This window comes from Eptatretus burgeri, chromosome 12, assembly GCF_056783735.1.
Source record: "Eptatretus burgeri isolate ZD-2024b chromosome 12, Ebu_testis_v1, whole genome shotgun sequence".
NCBI classification, from domain to species: domain Eukaryota; kingdom Metazoa; phylum Chordata; class Myxini; order Myxiniformes; family Myxinidae; genus Eptatretus; species Eptatretus burgeri.
Window position 1 is genome coordinate 36,868,835 of NC_140972.1, and position 21,150 is coordinate 36,889,984.

Here is a 21,150-nt window from a genome sequence, read left to right on the forward strand (position 1 = left end):
CCCCAACCTTGAAACTGTGCTCTCACATTCTTTACCTTCAAGCTATGGCCCTTGGTCCTCATACTGTCCACTCTGCTGCACCTTTCTTTTCATAGATGAAGAAAGTGTGGATATCTCAATGAAGATCACCTTTGCAATATATAAAAAGAAAATCACTTGAAAACTAAACATGCCCCAAGGGTATGTTCCTTTTGAATGAGTAGCAAGGCACTTAGAGCTGGGTGGTGAAGCACACCAATTGTTTTGGTGACAGACGTGTAATCAATACATTCTGAAAGTTCTGACAACACGTCGTTCAAATTGTCCAGAAATGCAGTTTGGAACAATTTCCTGAAGGTTGAAGACAGTTCGAAAGTTGCATGCTCACTTTCTTCAATTGACTGCTCATCATTGCAATACATCCAATGTGCTAAAACAATTGAGAACCAAACACCAAAGTACCGATTACTGATTACTGATTGCTTTCTTTGAATCCGCAATCTCACCGAAATTTAACAGCAACAAGTTCGCTTTTGCAATCTATGAGTGAAAGCATTTTAACCCTGGTCCACTGCCTTCCTTTCCCCTCACTTAATCCTGTCTTCCCCTTCCTCTAATCCGATTCGATTTGGAGCGAGCCGACCAGAGGGATGCAAAGGTCGCTGCATGTGCTCGCATGAATGTTTGCAGGCAGGCCTTTGCCAGGTACATAACGTGGGTTTTTAAATACTCCCACCCAGTTTTACCTATAACCCGGCGGTTAAAAAGAAAATGTTGCTGTTTGCACACGTTTTATCACCCTTCCCTTCCACCCACACTGCCTGCCCTTCCCCTCCTGTTAACCTCCTCCACCAACACAATGCTCTGGAGGTCAAGGAGAGGAAAGGGTGTAAAAATGTGCAAATTGGACAAATGAACTTTTTTTTTTAGCAGTCAGAATTGCTGATCAGATCAATTCCAGTTTCAATTTTGAAATTTGACTCAGGTAGGAGCAGATTGCATTTTAGTTGCAAAACATGTGCGTAAATGAATTAAGGGCAAACACTGGTGCGGCTTTGACTATTGAAGGAAAATGCCCTTTCTTCCCTTCCCCTCAAAGACCCTCCCCCTCCATGAACATATCTGGGCCGTGTTTAGCACGACACGTTTGAAGGTGCCGTTTTTACCGTACCCCGTTTTGATCAATCTTGTACCAATGCCAGCAGATGGGACGATAACCCTCCCCCACCACTTCCTCTCAAGCCCCCCAACCAAATTTCAATCGAGAACGCCTCCCCCCATAACCAAGGGCAAGTCCCAAACAACCCCCTTTTCCCTCCTCGAGTGTACAGCGACATGTGGTGAGGAATCACTCTCCCACCCTTCCTCAGTCATAATATTCCTGTCAGCAAAGCAACAGGTCGTATTTGCTAGTGAATAATGGTCCCAGCACCAATCCCTGAGGGAACTCAGGGATCAGTCATTGGACCAACATCGATTGCAATTACCTCTGGTGAATTTTACAACCTGAGTTCATTTTTATGCTGCAGATATCATGGTGCATTTCAACTGGATAGACGACTCATTGGAATAGATTAACCTGATCCAGCGTCCTTTACCAGGAAAGCAAAATTCAAAACCAGGTTGGTGTTCATCGTGAGTAGCTTATCAGTCTTAAAAACTGCATTCAGAAGAAGTCACTTTTACATGACATATTTGCATTTGAACGTCTTTGCACAAGTTTCACAAACAAAAAGAAGTTATCAAATGCATTTAATTACACAAAACATTGTCGTACATAACAGCAAAATCTGCGCTTCCAGGTGACACGTACACGAGTATTTTTTCATAACAAAGTGCAGTGAACGAAGTGCCCAACCCATACAACCACACATCAAGTTCTTCTGGCACAGGGAAGTCTTCATGTGAGGAGCAAAAAAAAAACAATCTCCGAACCACCCTCCTACAATCCAGGCAAACCGTACCTCGGTTCATTTGGACACAATTGTGCATTTATTAGGTAACCTCAGAGAAAAAGGCCCAAGACAGGAAAAACAAAACCAAGTCAAAATCCCCTGATCTTCATTCAATACAGGTAGAAAAGAGCTTCTTCACAGCATCCCTGCAATACAAATTTTTTTTTTTTTTTTAAATCTGTAAACTTTTTCAATTATGCATAGCGCCGTATACAAAACGGATAGTTTGACACCCACCTTGCATAAGGAATATATGATAAACTGTACCTGCAAATAGAAACAGAAGTTATTAGGACTTAAAATGAACATGATCGAAACAGTTTCAATCACCGATGTAACCAATTAACTGGACAAATGGTGCAAACAACTTTAGCAGAAGTTTACATTCGTACAAAGTCAAATGAAGATGAAGTACTATTTCAAAAGTACAATCAAAAGAATAGTTAACATACGTACCAAGAATATGTTCACCAAATGGCAGCACGGGTCATGAAAAACTACGGGCAAATTGTACCCACAAAGAATAGTTCTGCAACATCTTTCACTGGTACGCATTTATTTGCTCAAAGGTTAGAATCAAAAATTTGAAGACAACACATCGAAGAAAACATCAAATTTGGAAGCTAACTTCCACCTTCACGTCAGTTATGCACAGCCAGTTGTGGAAAGATGGGCTAAAAACCTAACAGCCAATTCCACAAGAAGGTGGGAATAATTCGATTGTAAAGAAGTACAGACAAGCTCGGAGGCATGCAGGTAAAAAACAAAACAAAAATAACTCCATTACCCGTTATGTCAAAAGGACTTTGTCACTAGCTCAATGGATTACTGACTGCTCTCTGCTAAGCACTGGCAACCCAGCATCACATCTGTCTTTCCTGGATTCTGTGGAATCTCCTGTGATGATGAAGCAGAGTCTGGTGCTCTCACATGGCAGGCAGGTAGGTAGCCTGTTTTTTTTTTTTTTTACAGTATTCTCCAACACTGCTCTCCACTCTGTCTGCCAACCCTTGCCAACTTCTCCACGATGAACACTTTTGAATAACCCCCCTTGATTAAACTTAAAAATGCAGACTGGCTGCACACAAACCATTCCTTGCTTTTCCTATGTATGGCATCACCTGTCAGAAGTATTCCCTTACACGCTTCCCTCAAAGACTTGAAGGGAGCAGTGACAACCATCTCTTATCCCCAGATCTTCATTACCCTCAATAACCTTTTCTAAAACAATCATTTTACTTGCGAGTTCGTTTCCTTCCCTCTCCATTCATTCATTCACTTGATGTTTGTTCTACCGTCAATTCCATCTTGCTCTTCCATGAGTCTCACTCTAATGAAGAAAACAAATAAATATATATATATATTTTTTTTAAGGTTTCCTTGAATTTTACAATCAAATTATAATCTTGTATGACAAAACTATCACAAGTTTACTTTTGAAACTACAAAAATGGCCTTTATATAGCATTTGGGCCAAGCAGTGGCAGAGAAAAGGGTAGGGGCCTGGTAGTGAACCTTGTCAGTGGGGCCCCAGGCAACAAAGCTGTCACAAGCTCTGTGGTTTTAGACTTGACAACACTGTTGGACCCCACTATCTGCGGATTATAAAAATGTGGCCTGCTTCTACATTTGCGGAGCTGTGCTTCGCATCAAGTTTTTCATGGGATTTAAAATTTATTCTTTCCTCATCAATTACAAACCGCCAGGAACCTATCCCCCCCCCCCACCCTTTTTTCCATTGAAACAATGCCCCACTATTCATAGCAATTTCCAGGAATGTATCCCCCACGAATAGCAGGGTCAGACTGTTAAAATTCAGTTTCCCAAAAAGAAATTCAGCTTTCCTTGAATGATATTTAATATATATCGTCACAGCGCTGGTGGTCCAGGTTAAACCCCCGACCCAAATTGTGGTGACCTGCGGTTCACACCACCAGCCCGGATAGTTGAACGTGTTATTTTTTTTTCCTTTGGAGGTGGCAGACACGTTGATCCTCGGAGATTACAATTCACACGGGAGGGGCAGGATGCAATGGCGGAGCGACAGAGGCACGGATGGATGCACAGGGGGGTTTATACTTGAACCCCACGACAAATACACGGACACAGCAACTTAAAATAAACATGGGAATTTAATGACAATATAAATATTTACAAATAATAATCAGAACATAATACATGAGGTTAAGTTCTAGTCTAAATTGAGGTTCCTCTACACACAGACAAGGGGAAATGAAATGAAAGAAAATCTTTTTTTATTCTGACACTTAGCTTGGTCCAGAGTTAAAGAAATAGCCTGGTGTTGGCGCAGTGGTTAGGGCAGCGGCTTGGGATCCAAAAGGTCCTGAGTTCAAGCCCCGTTGTAACAACTGAATTAATACACCAGGGGGTTGACTCAGCCTGTCATCCTTCCGAGGTCGGCGAAATGAGTACCAGTGTACTGGGCCAGTGTATACCCCGGTTAAATTAAGTGCACCATATCCCTGTGTCGTAAGAGGCGACCAGGGTTGCGTCAGGAAGGGCATCCGGCGTAAAACATGTGCCAAATCACTATGCAGATTATACAGATGATCCGCTGTGGCGATCCCGAACGGGAGCAGCCGAAAGAAGCTTGGTCCAGAGATGGTCTTTGTGGAACTCAGAATCGAGGCGCTTTGTCGTGCATGTGTAGACGCGTGCAAGCGTCTTCGTTCACCACATGAGCCAAATCACCTCAGCACGAATACAACAATAGTGCTGTCTTCTTCATGCGAAGGAAATCCAGCCGTAAAGCCCTGTTCTTACAGGCCATCTATTAGCTACGTTCTCTCGACTGCATGAGCCCCTCACTCTGCACTCGCGCCTTCGTTACGAGCTGCTTCCGACTGTCCTCTGATCGCCTGCCTCCTATGCCCTCCTCTTCTTCCTGCCACTAACGTCACGCCCATCAGCCTCGGGGGTGTGACTTTGCCCGCCGTCACCCTTGGAGGCGGGGCTTCTTCCTACTTGGTCATGCTGCTCAGTTGTAATGGTTCATTGCTGGTTTGTCATGCAAAAAAAAAAAAAAAAAAGTCACGGGGGGCAATCATACTGGGAAACTTGGCCTTAATCCCTATCTAATAAACACTGCACCATGCCCTGTGTGGTGACACTTAAGCTCAGTTTCCCGACTTGATTACATCAAGATGTCTATGATACGTCCATGTACCAAACTCGATTCAATCCTAACTTTCTTATTAAATTCCTCCATCTATCCCCACAACTGAAACAATGTGTATACGTATACATATATACATCCATCTCATTCAATAATTTACACTCATGACCTCTTAATATACCAAGCTAATTCTTGGATCCCATGTCAAGTCAATGACCTGTTTTCCATCTATACAATTCAAGTACTTTCCAAAATTGACTTTGCAGACAGCCACAATTAATACAAAAAAAAGGCATTCTGGCATTAGCAGCAATCTGAGAGATAAAGTTGATTTTGTACTTTTTAATCATCAAAATATGTGGTTACAAGGAGCTGATACTCTGGGTCCCCCACCTTTTGGATGGTATGAGGACCAGATCTGTTTTATGTGAAAGCTAAATCTTGAACGTTTTTTGAAATATCCCATACACAAGCCAAGTTACCGAGATGATTGCCATGGCAACACAATTCAACCAATCATAGCCGTGGTCTAATCAGGTTGAGATAATTTCACGAGGCAGATATCTGCAATATGAAAGCTAAATGTTCAATGGTTTTTGAAATATCGTATACCTAAAAGTACACGGACAGATTGCCGTCAGACATAGCTCATGTAATAGCTCTGTGGGCACTCCCACCCTCCCTCTGACCTTCAGGAGTGGGGACAACTTAAAATCTATGAGCAAATAATGACTTAACAGTTTATTATTTGATCATGATGCGATGACAAAAATCCTCACCTTCTTGCAAATTTTGAAATCATTGTATCAAGATTTATGTCTTCAAAAATTTGTTTCTCCAAGCATAGTTGATAAACAAATTTGATCCCTGGTACAGCACAAGCAATTATTGATGCTCCTTAACACACTCAAAGATCTGCACTCACAATGCTAATAAACATTGTCAGGAAAAGTCTAATGAAAATTTCCAACTGGAAATATGAGTCGTTGAGCTCTTTATGTCAGACACTGAAAATAAATTTTAAAAAGGAAAACTTGCGACTGGAAAAACCAGCGTTTGTGGCATAACGGTAAGAATGTCCACACAGGCTGGTAGCTCGGCAGTTCAGAACCTTTCCGAGTCATAATCTATACTAATAGATATCTGCGCGTGTGTGTGTCTCCTCCATAACTCCAAATCCATGAAAACTAGCAGCCCGAAACGATGCATGCATACCAATAAAACTCCAAGGAAGTGCTTCACTGAAAATTTGGCATTTGGGTTGGGGAAAAAAAAAAAAAAAAAAAAAAAAAAAAAACACCCCCTTTGAAGATAATTAAATCCTATAATCAGGCGCATTCTTGGTCACTACTCTTGATGGGGTCTGAAGGTGCATCAAGGTAACCTCAATGGGGTCTGAAGCCACCATGTTTTTGGCCTGCTCAATCATGCCTCAATAATTTAACGATAAAGTTAATTTTATTTTTTATTTTTCCCCACTTTCTTCACTCATATTATTGAATGCCTGTTAATCACAGCTACGAAATCGCTGTTTCCAGCACTTTTGTAAATGCTATAGTTTTCTAATCAAGAGCTTGGAGCGATTTCATGCATATGATGCAATTTTCCACGATCAACTCTCATGGACCAATTAAAGTATATCAAAAATATTTTCGGCTTTGAGGAACTAAATAAGTGTCAAAAGTATTTAAAGAAATGAGTCTTAGAAACAGCAGATATGCCTATTAACTTTAAGCAAGCAAAGCTATGGTCCCTCCAACACACACACACACACCTACCTACCTGTTTGGAGAATTATAAAGGGTGAACAAAATATTTACGAATGTGTCAAAGTTAACCAGCTTCATCGAGCAAAATTTAACGCATTCACTGCTTGATATCGTGCCCTGCCCACCAGAGGGACTACTTATCCACTGCATCTGCCAGATCTGTGTACATTTTTGGAGGTTTTGCAAGGTGCTCTCCAAGGAAAATCAAATCAAATCTGGTGAAAGACATTTTTAAATAAATTAACGTTTGCTCAGACCACGAACCAATGAATCACCTGACGCGTGCACAGATGAGCAGGCAACGTGGCGGATTATTTGCAAGGTTTATTTCACGGGCAATTAAACTTTGCGATGTCTCCAGGGTTGTAATACATTAAATATTAATGCTTTTATGGATAAAGTCAATGTTTGAACAAATTAATTTTATTTCCTCAACTGAAGGGGGCATGGTGAAGACTGGCTTTAAAGTTAAAAGGGATCCTCTATGGGATGCAGCCACAGCCTGACTAGCCGGTCAACCATTTAATGGGAGTGCTTAAGCCACTTGCCAAACACCTTAGTCGATTTTTCGAAGCACTGTCAGCACCATGCTGTCATTGAGTGAATCGTTCACTCACTGCAGATGCTTTTGCCATAACGAGTCATCCCGTGCAAGTGTGTGTGTGTAGAGTACATGTTATGCTTTATGAACAACCCCATCCTTGCTCTACACCCCCCCACCCCCTCTCCTAATACAGTGTAGCACCCTCCTCCCACACCTCTCCCTTCGTGTTTTAGAAACCAATTGCTTCACTCACTTCAATCTGACTGTGCTTATCTATTAAAATTGGCTATTACATTGCTAAATTTGCTCAGCAATGATACCACCTGCTTCCTGGAAGACCATCTCATGATTGAGAACAAATATAGGGTGGGTGCACAAGGTTGGGTATATACTCCATTTGAAATGAAAGGTGGGGGACAAATTTGCCTTTTTTGTATGCAATGTCGAGGCTCATGGGAGGGGCTCGAACAGAAGGGATCAGGGACAAAATAGAATGAGGCTTGGAAAAATAAGGGATATGGGGAAGAATGGATCGGGGTGGGGTAAACACAAGGGGTCAACAACATGACAGCCACAAACTCGAGGGAAGACTGTAAATTCAGAAAGTGTGCTTGGGTTGGTTATATGGGGGTAGAAAGATCATTGTTGTGAATGAAGGATGATCTGAGATGGTGGTGCACAACTGTCTTAAAGTCCTAGAGGGTAGAATGACATTAAAGACATGACGTTTCACAGGTGGTTGGAAGGAGAAAAAAATATTGAGGAGAGTAGAGCAGCGATTCTGGGTTTTTGGAATATCACCAGAAAAGGGTGACTGAACAACCACATGCACCCTGCAGAAACCTGAGGGGTGGGGGGGAGGATGGGGTAGAAGACAAGCCACATAACTGCATAATGTGAAAATAAGCTCAGACTCAGCTTCATTGTGGGACATTCCAGTGACCTTGAAGGACCTGGTGTTCTGTGCCATCAAGCTGAGCAAGGCGCAAGGCAGGGTGTCAAGCAAAAAAAGGCAGAGTATCACTTCATAAAGCTGCAGACAGATGGTCTTGTAGATGGATAAGAGTTCAGGTATGACAAGGACTGCAAGGCAGCGACTAGCTTTGGAGGCAAGCTTACAGGACCGGTTTTTGCCCAACAAAGATCATGGCCGAGGGAGGAAGATCCCAAAAGATTGACAACTTCAAAAAGCTTGTTAATAAAAGTTGATTGGAGGGTTCACCAGATGGTCAACACAAACCACGTGCTTTGACACCCACAGACCGGGAGGGGGGGGGGGATTCCAATAAATGAATTCCCTTCCAAGGAACTTCAATGCACCAAGAGGCCAATAGGCCCATCAAGCCAGAGTAATCATAAATGCCAAGCATCAAGCAAGGAAGCAGCACATACCATTTTTAAAGTCTTTGGTATGACTCGGCCGGGGTTTGAACTGCCGACCTCCCAGATTCAGAGCTGACGCTCCAATCACAACACTCCCGAGTTTGGTTAAAAAAAAAAAAAAAAAAGATAACTGACAAACTCTCCAAATCAACATCTCCAGGTGGTAATGTGCACTTTCCACACGAATGGGATTTGGTGATTGTGCATGATCAAAATATACACAGATATACTGAACAAAAATATAAACGCACCAACCTAAATATCTAAGTCAAGATTGCCATTATGGGAAAATGGTCAAACCGATATGTTTGAGCAATGGTTCCTTTGTTTTGCTCAAGACAGATGTTCCCATTGAAATTGACCACTCTGAGTGTGTGGACTCGCACGTTGAGTAATCCTTCCCATGAGCACCATGGGGCTTGACAGAGTGATGGTCAGTGAGCGTGACCAGGACACAAACATTCCCTATAGCTTGCCCTATAAAAGGCCTCCCCAAAATGTGGACTGGTGCCAAATGTCAACATGCCACAGATGTCACAAATCTTGAGGGAGCGCGCCATTGGCATGCTGAATGCTGGGACGTCAGTACGGGCCGTTGCAGCACACTTCAATGTCCACCACTCCACCATTAGCCGCCTGAGAACGCGCCTCAGAGAGACTGGAAGCACCGTGAACCGCCCACATGCCCGGCGACCACGTGTGACCACCGCCGGTCAGGATCGTCACATGAGGCTGCAACATCTCCGGGATAGACTCCGACCGGCCACGAGGACTGCCGATGAGACTGTCGGGCTGCATAACAGGCGCATTTCAGCCCAGACGGTGCGTAACCGCTTGAGGGAGGCCAACCTCCAAGCCCGCCGACCACACCGGGGACTCGACCTCACTGCAGTCCGGCGTCAGACCCGACTGAACTGGGCCAATGTTCACTTGCGCTGGACCCTCGCACGATGGAGGAGAGTGCTGTTCACCGATGAGTTCCAGCTGTATCGGGCTGATGGCAGACTCCGCGTCTGTCGTCGGGCTGCGGAGCGCGACACTGACGCCAATGTCCTTCGTCGGGTGTCACACGGTGGTGCCAGTGTTATGGTGTGGGCAGGCATATGCCATGGAGAGCGTACTCGGCTTCATTTCATTGAAGGCAACTTGAACGGGCAGCGGTACAGGGACGAGATACTCAGACCCATCGTCGTGCCGTTTGTGCGCCTTCACCATGTGACGTTTCAGCACGACAATGCTCGCCCCCATGTTGCCAGGATCTGCATGGACTTCCTCGGTGAGGAGGACATTGATGTCCTCGACTGGCCTCCATATTCTCCTGACATGTCGCCCATCGAGCACCTTTGGGACGTTCTTGATCAACGCGTACGACAACGTTACGCAGTCCCAGAGAACGTCCGCCAGCTCCGTGTGGCTCTCCAGGAGGAATGGGAAAACATCCCTCAGGCCACCATCGATAATCTGGTGATGTCCATGCGCCGGAAATGCACCGCTCTGCGCGACGCCAACGGTGGACACACCCGCTACTGACTGTGTGAACTCTGACAGTGACACCTCGGTTGTGTCGGCTGTTTTAGCGCAAAGACTGTCGCCAGAATTCTCAAGGAACTCTTTGAAATTTAATGCTCAATTGTCATGGATTCTATAACTAAATTGTTGTGAAGATTTAGTATTAATGAGTTCAAGGTAAAATAGTAATCGCTTGGTGCGTTTATATTTTTGTTCAGCACAAGTAATTTTTTAAAGGAAGGCAGGAAATGATTTTAATCTCATATGCACTTTTCCTAACGTTATATATTTTTCTTCAATACGATAGAATGGACAACCCCTGTGAAAGACATAATTTTACAACTGGTGGAGAGTTAAGAAAGAATAGCTCACCATCAATTGTGGTTGGACACCACAATTTGAATATTTTATAAAACCAGAGGCAGTGAAAACTTTCACATTCGTCAATTGTAATCATTCACTTTGAGGGGAGAAGTGACCACTCACCCATTCATTGTTTTCCATGTAAAATGTAGCAACCAAGTCAGTTGGCTTCATGCAAATCAATTACAAAAACTCACTTCTCAAATACAAATCTCATGGAATATCTCACTAAATTCAGAGGGGAGATTTAAAAATAAAATAAAATATTTTTTTTCAAAAGCAAAAAAAAATTGTCTGGCATTGCAAAACATTAAACAAGCCAACAATATTCATAAATCCACTACTCTATCTATCTAATAATCAATCACACCTCCTGTCTGTTATGGTGAGCAACGCCGTAAATGTCACACAGTAAAAACCGCATAATCCACAAACCACAGTCCGTCTGCCACCCAGACGATTGGTCCCGCTAATACAAACCATTCGACCAGAATGCACGTGGTGCGATTGGCGGGTAAATCAAAATATGTGGAGCGTGACGAATACTCCCGCTCTCCAATGGTCTGGGTGAGACGGTGGTCCTTTGCGGATCAGGATCATGAGATTTTACCGTGTGAGACAATCCTCAGCAATGCTAACCATAACAGCCAGGAAGTGCGATTGATGTTGAGACAAATGTGGTAATCATTGGTATGCCGTCCTGATGAGGGTAAATAAGCCAGAAATCCAGACAAGCAGCTCCATTTGATGTTGACCATGTAATCATCTGGCAGTCGCAGGGCTGAGGCCTCAGGATTGGAGGTGACACTTTGTTGTAGGACTTCATGTCCGTTGGAGATAGGGGAGTGCTCGGCACACTGTGTGTATGTGTGTATGTGTGTATGTGTGTATGTGTGTATGTGTGTATGTGTGTATGTGTGTATGTGTGTATGTGTGTATGTGTGTATGTGTGTATGTGTGTATGTGTGTATGTGTGTATGTGTGTATGTGTGTATGTGTGTATGTGTGTATGTGTGTATGTGTGTATGTGTGTATGTGTGTATGTGTGTATGTGTGTATGTGTGTATGTGTGTATGTGTGTATGTGTGTATGTGTGTATGTGTGTATGTGTGTATGTGTGTGTGTGTGTGTGTGTGTGTGTGTGTGTGTGTGTGTGTGTGTGTGTGTGTGTGTGTGTGTGTGTGTGTGTGTGTGTGTGTGTGTGTGTGTGTGTGTGTGTGTGTGTGTGTGTGTGTGTGTGTGTGTGTGTGTGTGTGTGTGTGTGTGTGTGTGTGTGTGTGTGTGTGTGTGTGTGTGTGTGTGTGTGTGTGTGTGTGTGTGTGTGTGTGTGTGTGTGTGTGTGTGTGTGTGTGTGTGTGTGTGTGTGTGTGTGTGTGTGTGTGCATATATTGCAGTCCATGTAATTTTTTTTTTGTATGCAATGTCAAGGCTTAGAAGAGAGCTAGCAGAATGTACAAGGGGAGCAGGAGGCAAGGACAAAACAGTGGGGAACAGACATGAGATCTGTGGAAGGGAGAGGAATGGGGCAGGGTACACAGGGTAAACAAGATGGACACAGTGACTTTCAGGAAGCAGGTTTGGGGTAGATTAACTGGGGTGGAAGAGATCATGGTTTTGGATGAAGATAAGATTGTGGTGAACAGCCGTTTTGAAGACCTGGAGGGAAGAGTGGGATTGAAGAGAATGTGGGAGTTTGTTCCAGAGGTGGGGAAAAAAAAAATAAGAGGAATGAAAGAGTGAAGGTGAGCTGCGATTCTTGATTTTGGTAGTTTCAGTTTCACCAGAAGGGGGTTGCCACTACCGGATTTAGGGGTGGTCAGGTGGGGACATGGCCGTGGGGCCCCCCACAATTTTGATGACATTTTGAAAATGTGCTTCTAAAGTTTTATTGTCAGTGAATGAAGATTGTAAACTCTTTGTAAGGATATCTTTTCAAAATTGTCCATCATTGTGAGGGTCCTTTTCAAGCAATTTCTTCCACGGTCCACAGAACGGATCCAACGTGGTCAAAAATTCCCAGGGCAAGCCTCGGGCATTGGGGGCCCGCATTCGGATCTTTTTTTGAATCGATCATCGATGCTTCAGATGGTTGAGCGTGACCAACTAACGACGGCATTGCCTGCCAGAGCCCAGCAAGCACTGACGGAATACAGAGGTCCAGCCAGAGGAGAGGTGAAAGTCGATGTGGTAAAACTAGGCCAGGCCAGCACAGCACACGGCCGGCAGGGTAGTATTGTACACACTGAAACTGCGGCTGGCAGGGAACGCTGTCAGTACCCTGCTTACTGGCGTGCACAGCACAGTAACACGGTGTGACTTTCTATGTTCCAGGTATGTGAAATATACTTGTTGTTCGTGATTCTGGTACATCCCACGTGCACTCTGACAATATCTGTTACTCGGTACCTACCCGCTGCAGAAACCACAATGAGCGGCTTCGGTGACGACAGGCACAAATCCAGGGATCCACAGAAATATGACAGTGGTGCTCAAAAGCGGAAACGTTCCAAGGAAAAAGATGAGACAAGGCCTTCGTCGACAAGACGCAGAAAATCTCAGTTTTTTTTCACTCCCGCACAAACAGGCGATTCCTCCATGACAGAGGCTGGAACACCAACAGAGACAGAACAAGTGGATTTGGCAACGCAATCCCCACGTCAAATTTTTCCCAATATCTCAGAAGGTTCCACCGATGAAGAAGCGCGAGATATACTGACTGATCATGGACCTGGCTTTGCCAATTGCATTGTATGTTGGCCTCCTGAGCGACCGTGGTCAGAGATGATCGACTACTGGGCATCACGAGATTTGGAGCCCCTGCAGAATTCGACTGGTCCCTTTGATTCATCCATAGTTTGTTGAAGGTCGGAAACGCTGCTGCTCCAATAATCTTTTTTGACCGTAGACTACAAAACGGAGAGTCTGTGAAAAGGTCCTGGCTTTGCTTCTCCACATCAACCGGCAAACTGTTCTGCATCGCTTGCAAGCTCTTTGGAGGCGCTACTGCTCTGGGCAGGGAAGGATTCAATGACGGAAAGCATGACAGTCGTTCTATCGAGGTGCATGAGCATTTGCATGTACATTGTGCGAATATCATCCGCTTGTCAGACAGAGCAACATCCACAGGTCGTGTGGTCGGACACTGAACTCGTCCAACAGGTGAGTGAGATTGCGTCCTTTTGGAGGGAGGTGCTGAAACGAAGTGTGAGCGTGATATCATTTCTCACTGAGCGTGGTCTAGTGTTCCGTGGATCAGATGAAATTGTTGGGTCACGGACGAATGGTAACTACCTTGGTTTAATGGAATTACTTGTGGAATACGATCATTTTTGGTGCAGAGCATTCAGAAATATGCCAACCAAGGTAGTGGCCGCACCAACTACTTATCAACATGTGAAAAGTTAGTCTCCATCATCGGAAAATCTGTTCTGGATAACATCGTCGCTCATGTGAAAGAGGCAAAATACTTCTCTGTCAGTCGATTCTACTCCTGACACAAGCCACATCGACCAGCTCACAGTTATTCTATGATAGATCGAGAACGAGGCTCCAGTGGAGCGTTTCATGACCTTTCTGAGCAACACAGGACACACTGGACTCCAGCAAGCGACGGCATTACTGCATTTTTTGAAAGCCACTGGATTGGACATCGCTAACTGCCGAGGACAATCTTACGATAACGCATCTCATACGAGTGGCCGATACAATGGGATGCAGGGAATGATCAAACAGGAGAACCCTCTCGCAATATTTGTGCCATGCATGACGCACTCACTGAACTTAGTCGGTCAGTCGGTTGGGGGATGTTGTAGACCTGCAGCAGCATTCCTTGAATTCATGGAACAAGTGTTTGTATTTTTTTTTACAGCTTCCACGTCGCACTACGGCAGATTATTTGACGCCCTGAAAGCCAAACTTCTGCAAGTACCAAAGCGCCTCAACGACACTCGCTGGTCGGCTCATTCTGATGCAACCCAAGCTCTTGTAGACGGTTACAGCGAAATCATGGGTGTCCTTGATGAAATCGCAAATGATGAACAACTGAATAGTGAAACAATTCACCAAAGATGTGCATGCTCAAGATAGTGTTCTATGCTGGTTTCTGGTCTACCTGGAGTTTTATTTCTGGTTTCTGGTCAGACCTTGGTAGATTTGATCGTACGAGTAAAACCCTTCAGTCGCAAGCTACCGATCAACACAGCCGTGCAGCTCCTCAAATCACTGGCGAGCTTTGTGCAGTCATTACGCGATCAGTTTGATACATTCGTTGTTGATGGAGTGGAGTGCTCAGGAACAGAGGAATTCACTCGCGGATCGTGTAGACGAAAGCGTAATGTCCGCCTCGCTCCCTTGGACTACGGACACACTCCAGAAGTAGAACGACGCCGAGGAGTCCTTTTCACATCAGTGGATACGTTGCAGTGATCGACGTACTGCTGTCGCAGTTGGAAAAGCGTACAAATGCTTACAGCGAGATGAGCGACAGATTTGGATTCTTGCGTGCTCTTCAACTTGAAGTGGAGCAGATTCGAGAGTCATGCTCGAAGCTCGTCGAGCTGTATCGGGAAGATCAATCACCTGACCTCACAGAAGAAACGATTCAGTTCCAAGCCACGATGAAGGAGTCAGAGCCAGACTCGGGCCGTACTGAACTCAAGATGTACAGTTTTCTCATAGAGTGAAAACTCACCGATACTTTCCCAAACGTGGAAGTGCTGCTTCGGATTTACCTCTCACTGATTGTGTCGAACTGCTCCGGGGAGCGCTCATTTTCGAAACTCAAGCTTATCAAGAACCATCTTCGCTCCACGATGGGGCAGTAGAGACTGGTCAATCTGACCATCATTTCAACCGAATCCGATGTGCTCAATTCCATGCAGGTTGACAGTATCATATCCGAGTTCGCTGCCGCGAAGTCGCGCAGGAAGCTCGTCCATTGATTAAGGCACCGTGTGTATGTTCATTGATGTGGATGACACTGCCGTATATTTGCGGTCGCTGGAAGTCGGCTATTGATCACCGTTTCGGATTTCTCTTGCCCAGAGGGTTTTTAGAAGTTAGAAGATTTTTAGTCGAAGTTCGTAGTATGATTAATGATAGTGCGTTGTTTGATATTTTCTTATATTAGTCCATCTCTATCTCTTACTCTTGCAGCAACAGCATTTTTGTGATTTGATTTTAGAATGAGCTCAGAGATAAGTCACCAGCCATATTAATAACAATCTGTCCATTTTATCATATTTAATTGTAATTTGTGAACAGATATGCCAAATCATTCCTGATCAGGATCTGCCAAATCTATAGATACAAGTTCAGTTTTTGATGAAAAAGCAGTTATAATTTAAGTTGTTGATTAATCTCCAAATTTGGGGGCCCCCCAGAATCATTGTGCCCACGGCCCCCCACGGTAAATCCGGCCCTGGGGGTTGCTGTCAGAACTTGAGTGCCTTGCAGAAATATGGGGGGGGGGGGGGAAGTCGTCATGCCATCCATCTCCCATAATCTATTAAATCACCATTTACCTCAAAGTGTTTAGGTCATTGCATAGTGTATTTATCTGGCATATAAATGGCAATTTTTTTTATATTCAGCAAAAAAGCTAAAAGTTAGGGGTGTGGTTAATGCATGGGAAGAGGAAAGAAAAAAAAAATCACGTCTTAAAAACAATCAATGCTGAATTTCAATTATATTCCAAATGAACACTTGTAGCAGTCGGAACTGCTGTTGAGCTCAATTTCACAATTTAAATTTTGAAAATCAGTTCAGGTTAAGAATTTGTGCAGAGTTTTATTTGCAGTGGAAATTAAAAAGTCACTCGGAAACGTCTGGAGTTTAGGTGTGTGGCATATATAGAGCCTCGTGCCTCTGAAACGACCCTAAAACACAAAAGAACACCTGATCGCACATCAAAAGAAGAATTATTCACAAAAGCTAGAGTCCAATAACAGAACCCCCACCTCAAATAAGCTTGCGTGGCAAGCTTCCCTCGTATGTCATGTTCAAGAGGAAGACACTGCCAAAAAGACAAGTTTCCAGCTAGTGTCATTGTTCGTGCACAGCAGAAGGGGTGGAGAAACAAGGGACTTGTAGTGGTGACTATTTACATGCATCATTTTCTACATGAACATCTGATGCGGGCAGTTTATCCACCAACGTTGTTTCTTGCATGCTGACACGATGCTAAGAAATGCTGGATAGAAAGGTGTGGTTTAAAACTAGGAACAACCAATCAACCCAGAGTACTTTTCTAAATGAGGGCAGGAAATGGATTTAAAAAGGAAGAATTTCACAAGAGCGAGGAGCCATGGGACGGTGAAGCTTTAAGAAGTACCAGCATTTAATTGCTCGTTCTTTTGGTTCTCTTCATTTTCCCTAGCTTTCATCAACGGTTCTTAACTTTCTTCCCATGGATTACCCACGTCGACCAAAAACGTTCTTACGATGCAAGTCTTTGTATTCGACCCAGGTTTCAAGGAACATTAGCTGCATCTTGGTGGAACCACCACAGATGAACTTTCCTATTTCCAGACTTGGTAGTGTTACGGTTATGGAGGAAGATTGAGGAATTTCATAGCAAAGTTAGGATTGTATGGAGTTGGTCCGTAGACATGTAGGAGACATCTAAATGGAAACTGAGCTCAAGTGTTACTTGTCACAACACACTGGGGGGGGGGGGGGGTGGTGGTGCCGAGTGAGATAGGGATCAAGACTAATTTTCCCAGTGTGCAATTGCCCCCTATTGATCTCTACATTTGTGTATTTACAAGCCAGCCATGAAAGTGTGTTTTTATAACAATCACCATTCCAACAAGCAAGCCAAACGTGCAGACCAGGCAGAGGCCCCACCTTCCCAGTTTTTTTTGTGCCAGCAAGCCATGCACGGAAGTAGATAATTGATGGGTATGACAGACGTAAGAGGTTTTGGTTTTGATGGTTCGAGTTCGGTCTAAGGGACGCCCACTGTCGAGAGACAAGGGAGCTCGGAGATGGCATGCAAGGTCAGGGTATTGCAGCTGGCTTTCCTTCGACACATGAAGACGGTACGATTCTCGTATTCGTGCTGAGGCGAATTGGCTCATATGGTGATGCTGGCCATCGACTCTTGTCTGGTTGAGAGAGAGACAGACATCGAAGCCTCGTGTACATCACCGAAGGGAAAGGCACCATTCTGCAAAGCAGCGGCATCGGTGAAGACAATCAACGCAAGAAGCCGAACGGTGGTCTTGGCATTGAGTATCGCCACCTGAGTTACTTCACATACGTTTCCCGCTCAGAGCGGCTCAGCACCATTTTTTGGACACGTCTTCCAATGCAGGATGAAGCACCTTAATCCCAAAGTTCAGTAAAGACAATCTCTGGACAAAGCCAAGTGCCAGAATAACGGGAGGATTTGCTTTTCTTTTGTTTTCCCCTTGTCTGTGTTGAAGTCCGTGTGAAGAGGCGCCTCGACTTTCGACGTTAATTTACTTCAGGTATTATTACATTCTGACTTATGCCCTTATAAATAATGCCTATTTTCATTAAATCCCCGTATTTATTCAAGTTGCTGGTGTCCATGTATTTGTCGTGGGGTTAGAGTCGAAAATTGTCCATGTATTTGTGCTGTGCTTCTGTCACTCCCCAGTGCCACCCTGCCCCTCCCACACACCATAATTTGAGGATCACATGTCCACTTCCGAAGGAAAACCGCTCAGCGATTCGGCCTGGTCGGTGTTCACCGCCCATCCGCCACAATTACGTCGGGAGGGGGGGGGGGGGTTAAACTAACCAGCCAGGACCGTGACAGTATTTTCATCTGTTGAAAAAAAAAAAACCAACATATGACGAGCTTCCTGCCGGGGTTTTCGACCAGGATTCCGAGGAGCATTGGCCACATGCATATTGGGTGAACTTTCATCATTTACTCCCGTTGCTACGTTAACTGAGCATCATGTTGACTGGGAGATTGCCGGCATTCATCGGGAGGATGAGAAACTCTCAGACAAGCAAGCATTTCTGAAATGCTGCATCTCCAAAATGGATGGCAGAGGACATCATTTGGGAGGAGGCTGCAAATGTGGTGACTTGCTCTACCCTCATTCGGAAGAGTTACGTGCAGTCTTCGACGAGGAAAGCATTGACGATTTCCTTGGGTGGGTTCAGCTAAAAAGCTTCATCAACCCCAAATGCACAAAAAATATATGGTACGAATCCCTTTTCTTCCTTTTTCTAGGAATAACGAAAAAAAAAAAAAACTTCTTGGTATCCTCTTCTCTCTTCAACTTCTTGAAAATGAGAATAAGAGCGATAGACTAAATTAAGTGGACATGGGAGTAAGCATGTTGATACCTCTGTCACTTTGTTCTGTACAAAGTTAATGTACAAACTTATTTAGATCTCGATCAGAAAATATGATCGATATATATTCATTTCTTTTGAAGGTGAAAAATAGGTTTGTGGTTAATACACAGGAAAATATAGTACTTAAATTCACATACACACACAAAAAAATACATACCAAGTCATGGCCAGAAACTGCAAGATGCAAAACAGTAGAGCAAGGCCTTTTGTCTTCCACTGCAAATGAGATAGGATGGTGAGGGAGAGGGGGGGAGGGGGAATGACAAAAGCAAATCAGCATCACAATGATGATGAGTCAATGTTTTCAATGACTGGAAAGGGTGAACAGGTGCCTTAAGTACCAGAAAATAAAAATCATCAAGTAGGTGTGATGGTCCTATTCATGATATGAAAAACATCAAACACTATCTTATCTTTTAAGAAAATGTTATGCACCTCTCAAACCAAAGTATGTCATACAATGGCAAGAGAAAGCAAATTAATGTAAACAATATCTTACTGCAGTGACATTGTTCAACTAAGGCAACAAATGCCTGAAAACAATTCAATTCTGCAATATCTCCATCCATTGTGCAAAACACATTGGCAGAAAGGCACTCATTGTTCATTAATAAAATTACCAGTTTGTTCTATCGCAGGTCACCGGTTTACTTTTCCAATGACATGGCACACTTGCAGTGGTGCTGCAAATGGTAATTTATGGAGCAGCCTGAAGAACAGCTTTGAAAACACGACCAAGTTATTTGTGCATAATTTCCTACGATGTAGAGCAACCTGTACTTTGGGACAGTGATGCACAAGCAGCAATGATGCAACACTGAGGTATGGAACCTTACATTCAGCACGATGAAAAAGCATCTTGGCCGATATCCATCATGTCTCTCAAGAACTCATGATAAACGTTGAAAGATTGCAGTGGCCAGCACAGTATGTCCACCCCAGAACTAATCACTCAGTTTTGGGTCTTGCTCCCTATCCATACGAAACGTCAGGAAGCCGTTTATATTTGTAACATCAATGGTATCCTTACTACAATTCATGGACCGGTGTTTGTCACAGTCACACTACTCCTCCTACAGTTCTGAGCCGATTACATCCAGACTTGCTACAGAGGGTCAGCATGACCCCAATTAATGTATTGGAGTTTTTTTGCTGGTGGTCAGGCGGTAGGGCTTGGTGGGGTGGGGGTGTGGTGACAAATTATCTATGTGAATGATTATTGGGTAGCACCGCCTCCAGGTGATGGAGGGTATTACAATGCAGCATTCCTGTCCCCACATTTTGCTGTCCAGTGAGGAGTTTTGAATTGTAAGCAGTGGGTTTTTTTTTTGCCTATAATAAAAGGTATGCGTCAGAACATATTGCGTGCTTGGAACAAGATCACCCGAAGGGCGGATACTCTGCTAATCGTATCAATTTGTGATTGGAATGATGCCATTTATAATGAAAAATCGAGAGACAAAGTTTAAAGTAAAATGAGAAAACTGAGGGTTTCCACCTGTGACAGTCACAGATTCGGTATTTGCAGATTCACCATTGACATCATAGAAATATAACCCACATTACTTCTGTTGGGGTCAGCTGCAGTGTTTTTTTTTTTTGTCCAAGTCCCTCACGAATTGGCTGTCCATGTCTGATGCTCGACTGACTGTCACAGGAATGTAGAATTTATTGGTTCACGGTTTGGCATTTGCCGTCGCCCCCCCCCCCCCCCGATGCATAGCAGGGGTACCTCACAAGTATTGAGATAAATCCAAAACAGCAAGAGAAGGAATAAAATAAAATAAAAGTTCAGGGAACACTGCCTGATAGACAGTGCCCTACTATCCCCGTTTTGAAGGAATGGAATTTACTCAATATCTTCCAAAGTCTGGTGCAACAAAATGCAAATGACAAACCCCTAATTGAAAAAAAAACATTAAGTACCTATTTCTTCACTCCATATATTTTTGGTTTAAAAAGGTGCATGTACAAGCTCCACAAGAAGGCTTAATCACTGTAGAAAACAAAAAGATGCTGTGGAGGAAAAAAAAACAAAACAAATTGAAGAAAGCAATTTTTAATAGTTGCTTAAAGGAGCATTAAGTCAAACCCTTACAGAGCTGGACTTTTTATACAATGAACAGAATTAATATTTCATAAAAAAAGTATTCCTGCAGCTGGCAGTCAAAC

At 43.8% G+C, this 21,150-nt stretch overlaps 1 protein-coding gene across 2 annotated transcripts in view; it reads right to left on the reverse strand.

Annotated features, from left to right (window-relative positions):
• Positions 1 to 1,714: 1,714 nt before the first annotated feature.
• Positions 1,715 to 21,150, reverse strand: part of LOC147015424 (vesicle transport protein SFT2B-like) — a 30,504-nt gene continuing 11,068 nt past the window's right edge. Inside the window, exons 6-8 of one of the 2 annotated variants that reach the window (XM_085850161.1) lie at positions 19,136 to 19,194; positions 2,172 to 2,201; positions 1,715 to 2,080 (exon numbers count right to left, since the gene is read on the reverse strand). In XM_085850161.1, coding sequence (XP_085706287.1) covers positions 2,041 to 2,080; positions 2,172 to 2,201; positions 19,136 to 19,194 — 129 coding nt within the window. In that variant the 3' untranslated portion in view covers positions 1,715 to 2,040. Of the gene's footprint in view, positions 2,081 to 2,171; positions 2,202 to 16,581; positions 16,652 to 19,135; positions 19,195 to 21,150 lie in introns of those variants that run through there. The other variant, XM_085850162.1, reaches the window with a different exon arrangement.